General features: G+C 43.2%; 6 protein-coding genes across 12 annotated transcripts; 3 read left to right on the forward strand and 3 right to left on the reverse strand.

Moving 5' to 3' along the window:
- The first annotated feature begins 1,286 nt into the window (after positions 1 to 1,286).
- On the forward strand, positions 1,287 to 3,104 carry LOC6544568 (general transcription factor IIE subunit 1). The gene is made up of 3 exons (XM_001972383.3): positions 1,287 to 1,523; positions 1,594 to 2,700; positions 2,768 to 3,104. The coding sequence occupies exons 2-3, from the start codon at positions 1,605 to 1,607 to the stop codon at positions 2,959 to 2,961; spliced, it is 1,290 nt and encodes a 429-aa protein (XP_001972419.1). The 5' UTR covers positions 1,287 to 1,523; positions 1,594 to 1,604; the 3' UTR covers positions 2,962 to 3,104.
- Positions 3,105 to 3,329: 225 nt separating this feature from the next.
- On the forward strand, positions 3,330 to 9,628 carry LOC6544569 (major facilitator superfamily domain-containing protein 6-A). Of its 2 annotated transcripts, XM_001972384.3 has the most exons (6): positions 3,330 to 4,018; positions 5,489 to 5,627; positions 6,133 to 6,958; positions 7,016 to 7,483; positions 7,542 to 7,728; positions 8,493 to 9,628. In XM_001972384.3, exons 1-6 carry the CDS (start codon positions 3,955 to 3,957, stop codon positions 8,564 to 8,566), a joined length of 1,758 nt encoding a protein of 585 aa, XP_001972420.2. In that variant the 5' UTR covers positions 3,330 to 3,954; the 3' UTR covers positions 8,567 to 9,628. The 2 variants fall into 2 exon arrangements, with proteins under 2 accessions (XP_001972420.2, XP_015013923.1); XM_015158437.2 differs by lacking the exon at positions 8,493 to 9,628 and having other exon boundaries at positions 7,542 to 8,237.
- Positions 9,017 to 10,804, reverse strand: LOC6544570 (biogenesis of lysosome-related organelles complex 1 subunit 6). Of its 3 annotated transcripts, none has more exons than XM_001972385.3 (5): positions 10,687 to 10,804; positions 10,418 to 10,627; positions 10,275 to 10,359; positions 9,612 to 9,698; positions 9,017 to 9,495 (listed from the first exon to the last, which is right to left on the reverse strand). In XM_001972385.3, the coding sequence occupies exons 1-5, from the start codon at positions 10,710 to 10,712 to the stop codon at positions 9,400 to 9,402; spliced, it is 504 nt and encodes a 167-aa protein (XP_001972421.2). In that variant the 5' UTR covers positions 10,713 to 10,804; the 3' UTR covers positions 9,017 to 9,399. The 3 variants fall into 3 exon arrangements, with proteins under 3 accessions (XP_001972421.2, XP_026832951.1, XP_015013195.2); XM_026977150.1 differs by having other exon boundaries at positions 9,447 to 9,525; positions 10,687 to 10,803; XM_015157709.2 differs by having other exon boundaries at positions 9,481 to 9,515; positions 10,687 to 10,802.
- Positions 10,805 to 11,015: 211 nt separating this feature from the next.
- Positions 11,016 to 12,244, forward strand: LOC6544571. 2 transcript variants are annotated; one of them, XM_001972386.3, is made up of 4 exons: positions 11,016 to 11,233; positions 11,295 to 11,826; positions 11,889 to 12,036; positions 12,093 to 12,149. In XM_001972386.3, the coding sequence occupies exons 1-4, from the start codon at positions 11,089 to 11,091 to the stop codon at positions 12,108 to 12,110; spliced, it is 843 nt and encodes a 280-aa protein (XP_001972422.2). In that variant the 5' UTR covers positions 11,016 to 11,088; the 3' UTR covers positions 12,111 to 12,149. The 2 variants fall into 2 exon arrangements, with proteins under 2 accessions (XP_001972422.2, XP_026832795.1); XM_026976994.1 differs by having other exon boundaries at positions 11,889 to 12,244.
- A 1,080-nt stretch (positions 12,245 to 13,324) lies between these two features.
- Positions 13,325 to 16,571, reverse strand: LOC6544364 (2-(3-amino-3-carboxypropyl)histidine synthase subunit 1). Of its 2 annotated transcripts, none has more exons than XM_015157708.2 (3): positions 16,445 to 16,571; positions 14,323 to 15,091; positions 13,325 to 14,254 (listed from the first exon to the last, which is right to left on the reverse strand). In XM_015157708.2, exons 2-3 carry the CDS (start codon positions 15,085 to 15,087, stop codon positions 13,655 to 13,657), a joined length of 1,365 nt encoding a protein of 454 aa, XP_015013194.1. In that variant the 5' UTR covers positions 15,088 to 15,091; positions 16,445 to 16,571; the 3' UTR covers positions 13,325 to 13,654. The 2 variants fall into 2 exon arrangements, with proteins under 2 accessions (XP_015013194.1, XP_001972423.1); XM_001972387.3 differs by lacking the exon at positions 16,445 to 16,571 and adding an exon at positions 15,912 to 16,400.
- Positions 16,572 to 16,839: 268 nt separating this feature from the next.
- On the reverse strand, positions 16,840 to 18,997 carry LOC6544365 (dynein intermediate chain 2, axonemal). 2 transcript variants are annotated; one of them, XM_026976965.1, is made up of 5 exons: positions 17,872 to 18,997; positions 17,634 to 17,812; positions 17,342 to 17,579; positions 17,064 to 17,283; positions 16,840 to 16,979 (listed from the first exon to the last, which is right to left on the reverse strand). In XM_026976965.1, the coding sequence occupies exons 1-5, from the start codon at positions 18,940 to 18,942 to the stop codon at positions 16,930 to 16,932; spliced, it is 1,758 nt and encodes a 585-aa protein (XP_026832766.1). In that variant the 5' UTR covers positions 18,943 to 18,997; the 3' UTR covers positions 16,840 to 16,929. The 2 variants fall into 2 exon arrangements, with proteins under 2 accessions (XP_026832766.1, XP_001972424.2); XM_001972388.3 differs by having other exon boundaries at positions 17,060 to 17,283.
- Positions 18,998 to 19,033: the final 36 nt, after the last annotated feature.

Raw genomic sequence — 19,033 nt, forward strand, 5'->3', positions numbered from 1 at the left:
ATGCAACTCCCCAGGCTGATAGCCGTGGGTGTTCACGTGCTGCAGTTGGCACTGCAAACAGTTTAACACGATTCATTTAGATTTTGTCAATACATTCATCTCCAAATTATTTTATATTTAAATTGTATAATTCTAAGATTTTGAAATAAACTCATTTACATTAAAATAAGCCCTATTGCAGATAAATAACAGATTGGTTACACTAAAGATAACCGTTTAAAAGCGTTTAGATTTGCATTCCTAAGCAAAAATAGATATTTTACAATGCTCAAATTTTGAATATGGAAGCACTACAAAATCCAACATATGACAAACTTGGAGGCTTATATTTACTTTTAATACGAATCTTAGACAAACTATTAAAAATCAGATTGGTACTTTCCTTAAAGTATTCATTTGTTAATTTCTTTCCTTTAAATTCAGCAGAGAAAGAATCTTTTGAATAGGATTTCAAGTTAAGCACGAGTAATCTTTTGAAAAAATAATTTCGTATGAAATTCATTCATAGTGTGCCATAATTTCCCAATACTTTGTTGAATTGGCATTTGTAAACATGGAGCAGCTGACTTGGACTTCGCATTGTGCGCCCAATTATATCCATGACATTCATCGGCGACAACAGAAGTGTGTTGGCTGCCAAATAAACACGCAAGGGGACGTCTGCACCCCCGACCTCTGACCTCGTGAAAAGTCCTCCCCCGCGGCGGCTGCTTTGCTTGTGTAGCCAAGGGTTCTCCGAGTGGGCGAGCCTCGTTCCGGAGGATTACACTGGAATGCACTCGAACGCAAGGCGAAGTTCGCATTAAAAAATAGACGACCCTAGACAGCGGAGCATGAAATATTAAGCACTTCGACCGGATAAACAAAGGCGGCGAGAGGACGACTTGTTGGATTATTTTCACTCACTTCTGCGGCCAAAAACATTTCCAAGCAAACAGCGCTCAATAAAGTCAATGCACAAACAATGGAAATGTAGTATAGATACCATAGTTGTGAAATGTTTACAAGGGGACCTCTGGGTTCCAAAAAAAATAACTTTAAACTGCGCAAAAAAAATTTTAAAAAAGCTTATGACGTTACATAAATATAGCTGAATTATATTTCCAGAAGTAAATTCTGCTCTTAGTTTTGAAAACATTAATATATGTACATGGTCCTTATTTCATAAATGTTTTTACCCGCCAAGTTTTCAAAATTCATTTTACAATAGTTTGGTGTGGCAATGCCCTAAGTTACGCGCGCTAAGAGTCGGCCTTCTAGCGAAGTTTTCCACCGAATGGTGTGGTATATTTAGGGTTTTTCTGCATTGCTCTGTAATCTTCGCAGTAATTACCTTGGCCACATTGATGCACAAAAAAGAATTTGGCGGTGGAAATTTTATTTTTGCCGTTGAAAAGCGTACAAAATACGGCCAAACAGGGAGCAGATGATTGCCGGTAGACCCATGAAGACCCACGGACCCACTGCCTGCATTGAATAACCGAAGAGTGCTCTGCTGCCGGAGTTCCGGTTTCGAGAGACGGGTAAGTGGCGTGGGAGCACCCGAAACAAAAGGAAAAATCATCTTATAAGTAAGGACTAACGATCCTCCAGATAAACACATAATGTCGTCGACATCGGCAGCTGCATCGAACGCAGCGCCAGCGAAAACGGAGGTGCGGTACGTGACCGAGGTGCCCAGCAGCCTGAAGCAACTGGCACGCCTCGTGGTCCGTGGATTCTACTCCCTGGAGGATGCCCTCATCATCGACATGCTGGTGCGGAATCCCTGCATGAAGGAGGACGACATCGGGGAGCTGTTGCGCTTTGAGAAGAAGCAGTTGAGGGCCAGGATCACCACGCTGCGCACCGACAAGTTCATCCAGATCCGGCTGAAAATGGAAACGGGTCCGGATGGCAAGGCCCAGAAGGTCAATTACTACTTTATCAACTACAAGACCTTCGTAAACGTGGTCAAGTACAAGCTGGATCTTATGCGCAAGCGTATGGAGACGGAGGAGCGGGATGCCACCAGTAGAGCAAGTTTCAAGTGCTCCACGTGTTCCAAGACATTCACGGACCTCGAAGCGGACCAGCTGTTTGACATGGCCACCCTGGAGTTCCGGTGCACCTTCTGCGGCAGTTCCGTGGAGGAGGACAGCGCCGCCATGCCCAAAAAAGACTCACGCCTGTTGCTGGCCCACTTCAACGAGCAGCTCCAGCCGCTCTACGACCTGCTCAGGGAGGTGGAGGGCATCAAGCTGGCGCCCGAGGTGCTCGAACCGGAGCCCGTGGACATCGACACCATTCGAGGACTGAACAAACCCAACGCCGTGCGACCGGACGGCATGGCGTGGTCGGGTGAGGCGACGAGAAACCAGGGCTTTGCCGTGGAGGAAACTCGCGTGGACGTCACCATTGGCGGCGACGACACCTCGGATGCCGTGGTTGAGCGCAAGTCGCGACCCATTTGGATGACAGAGAGCACTGTGATAACCGACACGGATGCTGCCGATGGCGCGGCCGATGCGGTGCAAACGGCAAGCGGATCCGGGCATCGCAACCGCAAGGAAAACGAGGACATCATGTCCGTGCTGTTGCAGCACGAAAAGCAACCGGGCCAGAAGGAGCCGCACATGAAGGGCCTGCGCGTGGGCTCATCGAACGCCAACTCCAGCGATTCCAGCGACGACGAAAAGGACATCGACAATGCCAAGATTCGTAAGAAGCACCATATATTTCTCCATCTCTTATTTAGACGTTCTAATATACGTTTTCTGACTTACAGCTGATGTCGACTTTGACAATTATATCAACTCAGATTCCGCGGAGGAGGACGACGATGTGCCCACTGTGCTGGTGGCTGGACGACCGCATCCGCTCGACCAACTGGACGACAACCTGATAGCCCAGATGACGCCGCAGGAGAAGGAGAACTACATACACGTATACCAGCAGCACTACAGTCATATATTCGAATGAGGGCGCCTGCAATTAGCCACGATATCCGCGTTTTCCACGAGTTCCCCATCTCACGCATAGAGTCATTGTAAATTTAAGTTACCCACTAGTTCGAGCGAATGTGTACAAATGAAATGCGTATATAAATGTGCATAAACAAATGATGCGATGATTCTGGGAAATGTTTTTGGCTCGGCATGGCAAACCTACAAAGTTCTGCATTATAATTTGTAGAATCCGTTATGCATGAGGAATCTGCCATTATCTCTCAAGAGGTTTCAAATGGTTTGCATTCAGCCATTAATATTCATTTTAGTGCCTGATAATTTATATCTCGAATAATCATAAATATTCATACTTTAAAGCTCGTTATCATCGCATGTAATCAAGTTCCACCTCTAGCTGGACCAAATCCCATCCCTAGTCGGACCAATCAGCTGTGCTTGCCATTAATGTTTTTTTTTAGCTTTATTTAAGTGTCGCTAATAAAACCGAACGACCGGGTGCCTCTCCTTGTTCCTCGGGGGGCGTATTGAGTTTATAATAATTAGTGTGCCGCAGATAAGGAGAATTCGTAAACAAACGACGGCAAACGCCAGCAAACATGGTGACACTCGGCTCGCAACGCCAGCGGCTCCATTCAGTCGTCTTTTGGGTGTCCATCTAGCCGGAACCCTCGATTTCCGCGGACTGTGCGCGGTGCGGCAACCAATTCGTGCTAAAAATGCGACAAGTTCCCAGGCATTTCGAATAACCAACTGGACGAGCAAAAGTTTTAATTCCTGGACAAGAAAACGGATTGGACCAATTCAGCAGATTCCAATTGGAGCAGAAACGTGATCCCGCGTGAAACGTGAACACACATGCAAAATAAATAACACCTGCATGTGTGAGTGAGCAGGCACATGCCGTTTCTGCTTGCCCTCGCATTTTTTGTGAATGAACTGGAAAACGCGCTAGTTTAGCACCAATAGTATTGATCTTTGTGCCGCGGGTCAACGTAATAACGCCAAAATGAAGGCCACCATCGATAAGGAGCTGCTGCCCATGAAGGCGCACTACTTTCTCTTCAACGCCGGCAAGTAACTCCCCCCGCCAACCCATTAAATTAAGTACCGCGCATCGCTTACATCAGCCGATAATGTTTTCCCGTTTTCAGAGGCACGCACGTGCTGCAGGTTATATGTATGTGTGTATGTGCATTCATAAGCACACATGTACATATGCACATCAGTTTAGCTGTTAATTGCGAACTTTTGAACTGTAGCTTCGATTTCGTCACAGGGCACTTATGCATATGCGTATGTACATACATAGAATATAGAGCCCATGTTAAGAGATAAGGAAAACACGGAATAGAGACCATAGAGCACTGAAAGTCCAGTGAAATAGCGATAAGCTAATGCAGGCCGATTCGGGTTACGATTATCATCGTATGTATGTATGATTCAGCACTTTGCTGGGTTTTAATTACAATTAGAGCAATTCCATTACGTTTACATCGTTTAATCGAAGCTCAATTAGCTGAAACCCCATAACTTTGAGATGCTACTAAATATACCGTCATCTTTCAGTAAATACATATCTACATATGTTTTCAGTAGTTACCTACTAATATGTTTGAATTGTATTTAAATAGTTATATTTCACAACTCTTAAAACCTCCACCTTTTACTTTAGAATTCGCAAAATGCTTAAACAGCCTTTATTTTCAGAGAATTTTGGAATATTTGTTCGTGGATATATTCCGAAAATAATCGCTTATCGCGGCAGTACCAGAGAAAACCTCTTAAATCACTATAAAAGCATCAGCAAATGTGTACTTGGAATCACATCAATTAATTTAACTTTTCCATGGAAATAGATGAAAAATTTGAAGTATCTGTAAATGTCTGGCGTCCAATTAATTCAGCACTTTATTTGAGTTAAGACCACATGGAAACACCAGACTACAATTTCCAATCTGATTTCAATTGCTAGAATTGGGTAGTTAAGTAATGCAAAATATGTTTAGTTGATAAATAAGCTGATGATACTAGTATTTATATAATATATTTAGAAAATTAGGAAGATACATTATAACGTTATAAAGCAGAGCATTCTTAGCCATGCAAACACAGACGTGCGATAAGGTACTTTATACCCCGGCTTATACTCCATGACTAAACCGTTTGCAAAATGGTGAACCCGATGCCATGGCCATGGACAAAGGGTTAGGAAACGAGATTTTGTGACAGCCCCATGGCCCAGAGACCTCCATGCCGCGCCCGAAACTCATCAAAAGTTAAGACGCGCCGACAGGCGAACCACTTTCAGCAATTAAAGCTTACTTTTGCTTTTACTTTTCAATTCAATTAACATTACGTTCTACTTCGAAACGAGTCGGCGATGTCAAGTTGCACTTGCTTGCGGTTGACTTTATCGGCGAGGCAGAAACACCCACTAGTTTGGCACTGCCCATATGCATATCTCCACCCACTCACTCATCTGCTTATCAGCACAAACGAGTCCACAAGATAATCTAGTGTTTTTCTGCTTTATTATCCAGGCACCGCTCCCGTCGTCCCCTTCATGCCCACCCTAGCCGGCCAATTGGGCTACTCCCCCGCCGTCGTGGGCACCATGTACACCATCCTCCCCATCATCGGAATGCTGGCGAAGCCCCTATTCGGTTACATTGCGGACCGGTAAGATGATCTCTGTAACTTATCTGTGCATGTACATCCCATTTCGCAGACCCGAACGCTTTTGTTTATCATACTCTATTTATTTGTATAAGCACAACGATATTAAAGCGTCCTACTGCACTCAGCAAATTGTCACATCTGTTTAAAGTGCGCTATACTCATAAAATATCTAAGCATGCACATCCCCACTGTTCTTTGTTATCCAAATTATCAAACCAAAACAGATAAAACAACTTTAGATTGGCGTATATGATATCAGTTTCAACATAGAATTTCGATAATGCCACAATCAATCAAAGGCCACTGGAAATTTTCAATGACATGGAATTTTATTTACTATCGAAAGATATTTGTACTTCTTTTTGGTTGTCTTCGACTAGCTTGGATAAGAAAATTATAATTTAATAACATTTTCACTGGGCTTAGAAGAAAAACAAGAACTTCATGCTGATACACTGGTAATTTAGTGCTTTTAATAATAAGAGTGGCTTTTACCCATCTAAAGGTACCATCGCCATCGACCCCTATTTCTGGGTGGCCAGGTGCTCACGGGCATCGCCTTTTTCCTCATCATGTTTGTGCCGGGAATGGAGAAGCCGCTGCCCAAGGTGGAGTTCCACTGCCACCAGGGTGTCTCCGACGTGAAATTCTGCTCGGAGTACGGCGAGTGCGTGCAGGGAAATCTTGAGCGGTACTACGGGAATAGGACGTTGGAGTGTCTTCTGAACTGCGAGGCGCAGCCCTTCATGTGGGACATTGTGTGTCAAGATTGGCTGAAGAACAACACGGATAATTGTGCCGCCAATCGCACCAACACCCAGATGGAATTCGGAACCAGCATCAACATGCAAAAGATTGAGAAGGAAAACAGCTGCATGTTCTTCATGGTTCCTCACGATCAAGGCCAGATTGCGGGCCAGAATGTCACGATGTATTGTCCAAAGGAGTACTTCAAATCCAACTGCACCATGGACTGCAATGAGGACTATCTCAAGGAGCAGTTGGCGGAGAATGCTGTGATTAACACAAGTAGTGCCATGGCCATGCCGCAGTTTTGGTTGTTCTTTGGCCTGCTCATCCTCAGCTGGATCGGTATGGCGGTGGTGGTCAGCATTGGTGACGCCATATGCTTTGGCATCCTCGGCGATCGTCATCACCTGTATGGCAAGCAGCGTCTGTGCGGCTCCCTTGGATGGGGAGTTTTTGCCCTGTTGGCCGGACTCCTTGTGGATCACATGTCCTTGGGTGAGGTGAACAAGAACTACACGGCCGTGTTCTGGATGGCTTTGCTTATCATGGGATTTGATGTCTTCGCCTCATCCAAGCTGAGGGTGAGTAAATCAGAGACAGCAAATCCTTTCCATAAACTGACTTAATCCAAATTGCAGCACACACCAACACATTTGTCCTCCAACATATTAAAGGATGTGGGTCAGATGTTCCTCTCGGTGCGCTGCGTCGTCTTTTTCCTATGGTGCGTTGCGATAGGACTTGGAACGGCTCTGATATGGAACTTCCTTTTCATATACCTGGAGGAGCTGGACAAGGCGTTTGAGGGATGTGACAGCTCAATTAAGACCTTGGAAGGCTTGGTCATGGGTATTCAGTGCTTTGGCGGCGAACTGCCGTTCTTCTTCCTGTCCGGATGGATTCTGAAGAAGATTGGTCATGTGAACGCCATGAGCCTGGTGCTTTTTGGATTCGGAGTGAGATTTATTCTCTACTCGATGCTGCAGAATCCCTGGTACATCCTGCCCGTCGAACTGATGAACGGGGTGACCTTCGGTCTTTTTTATGCCACAATGGCTTCCTATGCGAGCATTGTGGCACCGCCAGGAACCGATGCTACCATGCAGGTGAGCTCGATGATTATGGGAGGGATCCCAAAAGTTATTCATTTCGTTGCCATTTCAGAGTCTGGTTGGAGCGATATTCGAAGGCGTCGGTGTGTCAATGGGCAGCCTGATCGGTGGACAGCTTTTCGAGTCGGTCACTGCACGCACCACCTTTGAGATCTTCGGAATAGGTGCCTTTATTATCTTTGTGATCCACGTTTGCATTCAGCTGTATCTTCAGCGCAACAGCAACCTCGACGAAAATGGTAAGGGTACGGTCGCTTCTGCCACTCACAAAGCCACTGCCTCCCCCTCTGCACCCTTGGAGGCAGACACTCCTAAAAATACTGACGATAAAGACGGTGACGGGTTCCGCGAAGTCGACTTGAGTTGATGGTGATTGCGATCCTCCTTCTGAATTTTGTAGTCTTATATACATTGACGGATTTAAATTTATCTAACGAAAGCCTAGCAGCCTTAAGTATTAACCATTAACCATTCAAAGGCAGTGGAGCCGGATACGAGCACCACATGGCCATTGTACTTAAGACCACCATATATTTTGTAAGATCTGCCATAGATTTTATGATAGGATATTTTGTGGTAAAGACCTAATAATTCTCAAACTGAATTTAAAATATTGTCGCCCTATAAATAAGTGTTGTAATACTGAAACAAAATGATGATAACCATATCATATTTTTTCAATTAAAATGTATGCAAAGTTAAGGAAAACGTTAAAATAAAATGGGTATCAAAATTCTTTGAAAAAAGAGAAACCTTTTCGACTGCTTTTAAAACCTAACAAAAGTATGATAAAAAGTAAATACTTTAAAAGTGGTAAAACAATGAGCTAACATGAAAACTAACAAACACATTTCTTCCTTTTTTGCATTTTAAACTAATGCCTTCAATTCCAGTGTGTAATTGAAGTGGGGTATTTACTAGATTCCTAACCTGTAGCTTTTACTTATAAATTTTTTGTTTAATATAATATAAATGTTTCACTAACTCTTCTGAATATTTTTAGGCACTGTCAAGTATTTCGCACCGACAGATGCAATGCACATGCTGAATGATCAGGAGTATAGTAGAGTTCGCTAAACAATGTTTGTATTGGACGCATCACCACCCACAGCAATCCACCAAAACAATCACCAAAAGTCACCAACGAGCCAGCAACAGCGGCAACAAGAGACCACGCTTCTACAGTTCAACTGAATGCTCCACTCCAACAGATTTCTATTCCCGAGCTGCATGTTGAATCGATCTTCTACCTGTATTGGAAATGTGCTTTAATTAAGTAGTAACTTATCTTAGTAGCTCCACACTCACACAGATCGCAGCTACGTGCATGTCGCGCGAACGAAGCTCTTCCCCACTTTCTCATTTTCTATTGAAACCAATGTGAGAACTTAATTATTTGTAGTATTTTAAGCGCAGCTGGTTGTTTGCATGTTCAAGTAGTTAAAAACAATGTTTACAGCGAAGTTAGTTTAAATAAGCCAATGCCTTGGCGCTGTGATCGTTCAACTATTGTTTCTCCACACCATCTTAATGTTAAACATATTTGTATATTTATATATAATATTTGCAGCTATATGTATAGTAGTGATTGGCTTTCCTCACTCTGCGCGCATTTAGCTTATTTCTGCGAAATCTCTTAAGTGTTTACTTAACTTTACGTAATATACAATATCATGTTTTCCAACTAATCGTAGTCATACGATATCCAGGCCTTATAACATATACAATTATTATTATTATTATTATTAATATTATTATTATTATTATGTATTCAAATGGTTTAACTTTTGTTCAACTGTTCAATATTGCCTAGTTGTAAACGGGAATCCCAATGTAAATGCGCCTTTACAAGGTGTGTAGCTTCTATAATCCGGGTGACACCTGGTCAGCTGTTGACTGAACCCCTGCTTCTACTGGCTGCCAATGAGCGACTCCTCGTGCTGTAGCTTCTCGAGTTTCCGCTGGTAGTCACGCTGCTTGCAGGCCGCCACGTTTGCGGCTCGTTTCTGTAATCAGCAATTCAAAGCTAATAAACACTTTAATCAACAGCGGGATTCAAATTTCTGATTACTTTCTTTACTGCTTTATTATGGGTTCTTTCTTTGCTTAAACCATTTCTCACCTTCAACTCTTTGGTGCGCTGGTAGACGCTCTGCATTTCCTTCTTGATTTTTGTTAGCTTTTCTTTGTATCGCTTTACATCGCTCATCTATAAAATGGATATGGTAATTGAACCAATTAATAACACTCTCTAATGGCAAGTTACTTTGTTGGCTGTTTGTCTTTAGATTAGATTGTGACTCCAGACATAGGACTACACCCCCTGATAACACTTCGGTCAACTTAATTAGCTGAGCTATCTTACATTTAAGCTTTGCGATGAATAGTGCCTTATTGAATGGCCCTAATTGGTCAGAATTATTGATTGTAGCCTCGAAACAAAAGTGATATCCGAAAAGCTTCAGCCGACTATGTGTTTCTGGCTCTGACCAATATTATTTTATAAATGTGTTTTGACAAAGTATATATAAAATAAAGCTTACTCTTTAACTACAAATGGTTGAAACTCTTGTATTATTTATTAAAAAGTATTTTGACTTTTGATTGCTTTGAAAATTTATTTACTTTTTTATAGTTATTAAGTTCGAATAAGATTTGTTTAAACAAGACATAGTTTACTTTTGCATACCGTACTGAAAGCCGAGGGAAAGCTTACTGGGTCACAACAGAATCTTCCCAAGATGTAGGCACCTAACATTTCCGGACATGGCCATGAGGTACTTACCATGTCATTCAGCCTGGCCACTTCGCTGCAGTCCAGCTTATATTTCTCCTTGGACAAATCGATGTATGTTTTGTTCTGCCTGCCGCTGAAATGATATATACAGTTCATTAAGTGATCTCCAGAATCTGAGCCAAAGTGCTCACATCAATTCCCTAAGCTGGGAGCGCACATGGTTCAGTGGAGGCTCCGCTATTTGCAGGACGCCGGCGGACAACTGCAAAGCGGCTAGACTGCCCATGACTTCGTTGTCCTGGGGGGAGCAACAGGTTTCCGCATCTTGTTTTGGTTTTCCATTTTGTGAAGATTGTGGGTTGGAATCCCTTGTTGTTTCATTAGGGAGCTCATTGAGAACGCTAAGAATGGAAATTTTATATACTGCACACTGTATAATACACCCAATTATTTAATTAACCTATTTATATTGCTGCTCTTCAACATAATGTCAAATATTTGCTGCCTAAATCAAAACAAACCAATAAGAGATAAAAACTCCAAAACAGCTGATTAGTCAGAAATCGAATTGTTATCGATAATTGTTATGCTGAACAAAATGTAAGTGAATTGCTGAAACTTAAATGTCATGTGCTCCAGATTCCTCTGTTCATTTTAGTGCTCAATCCCAACCTGATGTTCATATTTATTTAAATAAAAAAGAAAACGATACAAAATTATCCGATAAAATACCCTTTTTATCCATTATCCGCTCGCACAGCCAATTTTCAAACCAATTTAGCCGTGACACCTAATACAGTTTGGCAGCCACAATACACTAATCAGCTGTTTGTTTACCTTTTAATTAACAAAAATACATTAAATGCGCTGCGCTGTACGAAATTGCGGAAATAACAATCGCAATTGCAATAGAACGAAATGGCGATACTTTCACTTTCCCAAAGAGCAGCCAAACCTCCAAAAGTGGATTGATTTTTGCCAGCGCGATAATATTAACCCCGCTACAGGTATTATTTAACAACAACTGTGCAAAAAGTAAACAAATTATAGATGCATCTCTTTTAACAGCCTGCATTTGCAATGAGCACTTTGCACCCGACGACTTTGAGCGAAATATGCAGTACGAACTGGGCTTCAGCCGCAAAAATCCAACAAAACTGAAGCCCGGCTCATTTCCCAGTGTAAATGGACCCCAAAAGTTGGCGAAAAATCTGCGTGGAAGAGTCAAAAAGAGCTCCACAAATGTTTCCTTAGCTGCGTCTTCGAAAATTAACAATATTGAATCTGAATTACTCCTGGAAGAAACGCATTCATCGGAAGGCCACGAAACCATAGAAATCCAACTTTGTGATTTTACAACAGATTTTGAGGGCTTCGAAGAAAGTTCCTCCAGTTTTTTCGAAAAGGTCGCAAAACCGATCAGTAAATCTGAAAGGCTTACGACCTCCCAGTCACCTGAGGATGCCGACTGTCCTTCAAATCACAGGCACTGGGAAGTTGAAATTTTGGATCCCCTCAACCCGCCGTCAAATGCCAAGGATCATGTGGAGATCATCGATTCGGAAGGGGACAACTATGTAAAGCACTTGGAGCTCGAAGTGTAAGTCGTTAATATGGGTTATGGGTTATTTAATAAATCTTACATTTACTATTCGTCCCCAGATGCTCCCTGAAACGTGAGATATTTTTCCTCAAAGACGAACGCCAAAAGCTTAAGGATGAAATTCGTAATCTCAAGGAAACAATTCAAAAATCAGAAGTCCAAGAAATCGCAGAAAAACAACTGCAAATTTTTGTAAAAAGCAGCAAGGTTGGTTTGAGATTTTTGTATATTCCTTGGGTAACATATAATATTTATTATTTTAGAGGTCTCCACAAGATTAGAAATGCTTTTTCAGATATCTGCAACGAAAACCTAATCTTTAACGACTGACTAGCTATTAAAATATTAGTGAAAACATTAAACGTAATTAGATGTTAATGTATAGCATAATAATAAAATATTTCATGTGTTTATTCCATTCTGAATCTGAATTCAACAGAAATAAAAAAAATTAAATGAAAATTTGATAATATTAGCTAAATGTTTGAAGAGCTAGAGGCTCAAAAGCTCTTGAACAAACAATTTTTATGTCACAGAATAAAGTGGTTGGAAGGAAATCTAGTTACTCAGGAAATCATTTTACTTTACACATGGAATGCAGACGTCGCGATTTGGGTGAAATCCTTACAATTCGTTGTATACCTACTTACCCACACCATTTTCCTGCTTTCTATCGACTTGAGCACTTTCCACAAAATCAGCGGGTACTCAAAAATGTTTTGTAGGTGTTCGCGTTATCTTTCTTGGAAATTTTTTGGTAATCGCGGTATGGCAAGGTCAAAGTCATTACAGCAGGCAAAGAACGCTTATCTAGCAATATTCCCAATTTCGCCTACCTGATGGAGTATATAACACAGCAGTCGATTGGGAATCGACCTGCACTGCAAGCGATGTTCTCCGACCGACAACATCCATCGCGGACCGACGTCGCCTCCTGGTGGAGCTTCACGCATCCCGCGCAGGATCTGTGAGGAATCAAAGGACGAAAGCGACGTCGAGCCCCACACATCCTGGGAGCAATTCGATGGATCCAATCTTGAAGACCTTGCAGTGTCAGCAAATTAGCCGAATTTAGACAATTGTAAATTCTAGTTAATTCTATAGCATATGTACATTTTAGTTAATGTCCCATTTCGATTGTATATATACATCATCAACACAATTGTATATACATACCTAGTTAGCCAATTTAGTCTAAGTAGTGCAATTGTACATATCAAACTTAGCCAATTCAATAGACCAAATGTATATACAAACAATACGTAGATAATTTAACAAGCTTAGTCAAATTTTTAGTTCAATTTTAGATAATTTAGTAAATTTCTAAAGAAATTGTATATATTTTAAATATTTGTGATATTCTTGCAATAAAATGAAATCTAAAAGAACCAAGAATTCGCTTTGAAACGGAAATTGCAACCTTTTTGGGGGCTTAAAGCTACTTTGCGTTGGAATATTTTTCCAAAGAATAACTAAATAAAAAAAAATAACTATGTAAAATGACTGTTTCCAAAATATTCAGGAGTCCTTTAAAACATTATTTTAATGTTGCAAATGGTGTACATTTTTGTTGCTATATAACAATTGCATCTCTGTTAAAAAAGTGTATATGATAAATAAACTAAAGAACACATACTATTGTGAACATACAAATTATGAACCTATCTGTGATGAACACAAAAGATGCCCTAAAAGTAATAGCTTAAAAACCGAATTTGTACTAACTAAATTAGTAGGTAATCAATATATTTGGGCAGACGATCTGGGCTGATCGATTGAGATGGAGGGCATCCGTGGGCAGTAGGAAGCGAGCCAGACAATTCGTTTATCCCTTCTTAAAGTCGAGAAGATCGGCCAGGGCCGCTGCCTTGCCGGAATCATCCTTCTCCAATTCCGCTCGCGTGCATCTTCCACAACAATCAGCCGAGGGCTTGTTCTCGCACTCTCCTATCGCTGGTGGCTTGAAATTGGGAGTCCAAGGTCCCAGGCTGCCGCTGGCGTAGAAATCCATCGGATAGGCGTTGTTGCGCGGCGACGAGTTATGTGGCGTCCACTCGACATCGCCCAAAACCACGGACAGCTCGTAAGGATTCAGCAACGGTTGGCTAAAGGCGGATCCCCAATCGATTGAAAGTCGCGGGCAAGCAATCTGCACGAATGCGTCGATGTCGGCGAAAAGAGCCAATTTCTGTGGGAAGATCTCCGACAGCAATAATGTAGTGGTTTCGATACCCTTGGCATGAAGTCGCTTCTCCAAAAAACGATGCACTCTTGAACTTCCTTGTCTTCCGAGTGTTCCAAGTATGATGCCGATGCGACGCGCCTTCTTAGCCCGCTGAACAGCGTCTAGGCGAAGATTCTGCATCGCCGAGTGGTCGTACTGCTCTGTGGTGAACTTCTTCTCATAGGGATCATACTTGTAGGCCTAATGTAAACATTAACATATTATATTAGTAAATTAGGAGTTTGCTTTTAATGCATGATAATGCATACCTTCAGCAAGGGGTTTGCTATCATTGCGGACTCCAGATGAAAACGTCCGTCACCCAGATAGATTATCATCTTGGTTGTCTCCGGCAGCTGAGGGGAAGTGCACCCAAGAATCTCTCCAGGACTAAGTGGCTTGGCCTGTGGTACTATCACATCATAACCCGCTGCTTTCAGCTCAGTAGATGCAGCCTGCAGCGTTGTCACAAACTGTATTGTGCTGACTAAAGCTATTTGGCCCACCTCTGGGCGGAAGTTAAGCTTTACAGAGTCCAGGAAGTGCAGCGGATCGATTTTGATGTCCACAAAAATGTACAGCACCTTGATGCCACACGTCTGATCCACGGGAATGAGGCAGCTGTGGCCGTAATGGACCAGCAGATCAGCTCCCAACGCCTTGGCGGTGTAGTCGTCCACGCAGCAAGCTCCATAAGTCACATCGCCCATTATCACAGTATCTGCGCTGGTGAATCGCTCTACAATGTCGCTGATAACCATGGCGTACATCAGCAGGCCCTCCGGTAGTTGCAGGGCCACTCGCTTGGCCTTCATCTCCCGAATGCGCCAGATGGTCTTGTGCATCTCGAAGTTGTAGTTCGAGGGCAGGCGGTCGATGGCCTGTTGCAGCAGTGGATCATCGAGCAGCTCCTGGGGAATCCGATTGATACGCGCCTTTGGCTTAAATACCTTCTTTGGCCTGGCTCTGACCACCACAACATCGGTGCTCTCGCTGGTCGGGAGGTTGCTGCTGGGTTGGATCACGTCCAACATTGTGCTGCAAGAGTATAGAATAATGAGTATATTTATTATCGTAGTTTTCAAAACAAAATGGCTTTGATTAAAATGTTTGCTTTTTGATTTCTTTGTTATATTCGTCCCGAAGACGCAATAAATATTGCTGTTGTAGCAAGTAATTAGCCTACTTACTAAACCTACAATCCTGCTTTAACAAACCCATTGTATTTGTTACGAAATAAACTAAAGACACCACATTATTCCATTCATACATATTTGAACCAGACATGTTAAGGTCAAGATTGTTTTGATTATTAAGAATTATGGAGTCGTATTTAAATTTGTTTGTGCGGCGATGGGTTCACTAAATAAACAATAAACAAAGAGACAGCGATTTGTGGGACTGGATTTGGATGATGCGAATGGCGTACGTGACTGCTGAATAGCATGGAATGGGAGGACGTGGTCCGGCCCCTCGGATTGCAGCGAACCGGAAAAGCAAAAGCCGAATTCTTATATTTAGCACACGCCAGGTGGGTGAATCACTTAATGGATGGCCCCACCTTGGGGAAACACTTTGCAGCAGGCACTTTCAAATCGGTGCGCCGCCAAGGTCTGAATTAACAATTGGCATTAAAGTGGCAAAACAAACTGCCGTTCTACTTTATGGTAAAAGCATCGTAACATGTCGATAAGGTTTGAGTCGTATGCTAGTTTAATTGTTCAATAAAATTGTACAATTAATTCCGAACAAACCACAGATTGATTCAAAACTAGCACGAAAACTACGTGAACACGAATTGTTTACTATGCAGCTTAAGCATAAATATAGCAACTTCACTGACTGGCCTTTGTCTTACCCGAGGTATTTGTTTAGTTAACAAGTAGTAATATTTAGTAGAACACAACTGCCACTCGGACAGTTCAATACTTTATCAGTTGGCCGTTAGACGCCGTCTGAGGAGTTTCAGGGGTTGCGTTTGGCGTTTGGCTGCTGCACAGAAATTGGTCACTGAACTTTGCGTGTGTGTTGCGCCATTGATAACTGTTTCTGAGTCACGTAGGCCGCACACCATGCAACACGGAACGGGTTACTTTGGCTACCTGACCTCGCTAGTTGGTCGGCGTTTGAATATTAGAAAGTACCTTGCAGCCAAGTAGCTGGTCTGAACTCTAGCACTGCTTTGCTAATTTGCACTCGGAACAACAATTATATCACTAGGCACAGATAATGGTTGGCCTTTGTCCCTTTCACTTGTAGCAAAGTGTAGTTCTTGCACGTTTACTCGCACAGCTGATGAGAAATTGTTGCTCGATTGTCGTTTCTGATGCGACAGTCTATTGATTTGTGTTTGTATGTGCTTTTAGCTTGTCTGGTACATAAGTTACTTACAATTTTTGATCTCTAAGCGTGCTTTAAGCCGTTTTAACTATTTCCTTCCAATCCCGCGTGCGAATGTCGAATGTCAACAGCTGATTGGGCTAATTGGCTCGTGAACTTGTGAGCCACAGTTGGAACTGAGTCCGATCGGAGCAGAGAACTAGAGCCAGTTGTACCCAACACTGAAACTTAATGGTGTTGAACAGCGAAAGACGTTTTAATCGGTTTTTAAATGTATACATTTTACTACTTGTACTGAATTAATAAAGTGCTGTTGATTCATGGAAAAGTTCTTTCAAAGTTTATTAATTATTTATAATATCCAAATCATGTGGGATTTGTGATTTACTGAGATTTCGATTAACCAGACTGGAAAGTATATATAATAGGATAAAGTCTTGGAATACATTTGTAATATTTATTTCCCATACAAATTCATTCCCTATAACGTGCACTTATTAGAATTAACAATGAAATGATATAGTTCCATTTGGGATTTACAGCTTCGAGCTCTCCGCCTCGGACACATCAGCCTCCTCCGCATCCTCTGAAATGGGAAATCAAAGAAAACCAATTAGTGGAAACTCCTGGGCAAGGGGTATCAATTTATAAACCGCCTTCGTTCACCTACGCTTTCCGCCGGGCAGCCGCCTTTGGCGTTCCTGTTCCACGGCCGCAAAGTATTCGGAGGCTGCTTGCTCGCAGGCTGCCTCAAACGGAGCCATGTTGATCTTCCCGTTGACCATCATTGTGTCCCCCTGTTCCTGGCCATGGTTGGCTTTGACCTTCAGCTTGCTTTCCCGGGATTTGGCCTCCAGGATCTTCTCACGACGGTTCTCGCGCTCGAACATCTGCCAAAGAAACATTGATTGAGGATCTTAAAGTGTTGGATTCCCATCTGAATCTTACGGCGGTTAGCAGTGGTTTGTCGTTCTTGGCCGACATGACCATGTTGTCGGAGACCTCGATAAGGAAAGTTGCCCCCAGCTGGCTGCCACAGCTCACGAACTTGCCGTTCTCGTTGGTCCGGACACAATATAGAGGTTCATCGCACACCTTAACCGTGAGAACAGGTTCGTTCTGCTGCTGCAGCAGATCCCAGGTGTCCAATACGCCATCCATGCGTGTGATGAAGAACTGGGAGACTCTAGAATTGATGATGTAGACCAGCAAAATATATCCTTAATTAATGAGCTCTCACTTGGTGTAACTCCAAGCGCCGTCGGTCAACATTGAGCTGCTGCTCTTGGTCCAGATGATGGAGCTCTCTCTGCAATCCTCCGACCAGATCCGAGCACACCAGTCGCCCACTGTTAGAAAGTTCTTAACGAAGGCCGGATTTCGGGTTATAGCATACACTGGACCAAGGTGGCACATCATCTGTGGGAGGAGAACCAAATCAATCTAAAATGATCCGTGATCGAAGGCAAATAGCATACCCGTATCTGAATCTTCTCCGTGGGCGTCTTGCCCTTCCGATTGCAGGAGAAGAGCATGCCCATCTCAGTGCCCGCCATGAATCTTGTAGGTATGGTGGTCTCGTACTCCAGCACCGATATACCGTAGGATCGTGAAAGATCCTGATCATCACTCTTCACCGGATCCATGAGCAGGCGATCCAGCGGTTCGGTGAGCTTACGGGTATCCCACCACAGCACCTGACCATCTGAACCTCCGGAGAAGAACTCAGTGCCGCTCTTCGAATTGTTCCAAAGCACCGAGTTGACTGGATCCCGGTGGCACACCTCCCGTTCGCTGATCATGACTGGAAGTTTGCCATGTCGCGTGTCCCAGGCGGCCACCTGACCATTGTACATGCCACTCACCAGACTGGTTGGATCCTTCTGGTTGTACTCCAAACACACGCACGGCACCTTCGGTTCCAGGGTGAGAAAGGGCTCGTTAGGATTCTCCACCTCCCAGATGTACGAGTTGCACTTCTGGTTGGACTTGTCGCCCTGAAATCGCATGTCGCAATGGCTGACGGCCATTTTAATGCCGCCATCCGGAGACCAGGACAAATGCTTCACTGGCACCTTAATGGGATTGGGATCTCGGTACACGTTGACCGTGCGCGACTTACATGGCTCGGGCAGTGGAGCTGGATCGAGATTTTCGAAATAGTTCTCATAGATGTTGACCGCATTGTTTTGGTGGATGTAGTGCTCCATGGGCTTTGTCAGATTCATCACCTGGGTGATATAATTCTCGTCCTTCTCGATTTTCCGCTTGTAACGCACCGTCTGCTCCGGATCATGCATGTTGATGTCCTTCGGCCATCCGCCCTCATTGTGGGTGATTCCCGTACTCTTGTACGTCGCCCTTTCCGTATTGGCCACACTCAGTGAGGTTTGTCCGGCGTATTGCGTCACCCGGTCCACGGGGTTCTTGAGTATGTAGCCCTTGACTAGCTCCGGATTCGAGTTCTCGGTGAACACCACCTCATCCTTGTCCTCGAAGTTGACACGGGCTCCAAAGGAGCGGCGCTCCTTTTTAAAAATAAATTCCATTCCTATTGGAAACTGAGCAGAAAATATGACTGCACTTCGATTTCACAGCCAATGATATGATGAAAACATTGAGAGCCTATAATAAAGCATT

The sequence above is a fragment of the Drosophila erecta genome, unplaced genomic scaffold (genome assembly GCF_003286155.1).
Source record: "Drosophila erecta strain 14021-0224.00,06,07 unplaced genomic scaffold, DereRS2 tig00000021-arrow-pilon, whole genome shotgun sequence".
NCBI classification, from domain to species: domain Eukaryota; kingdom Metazoa; phylum Arthropoda; class Insecta; order Diptera; family Drosophilidae; genus Drosophila; species Drosophila erecta.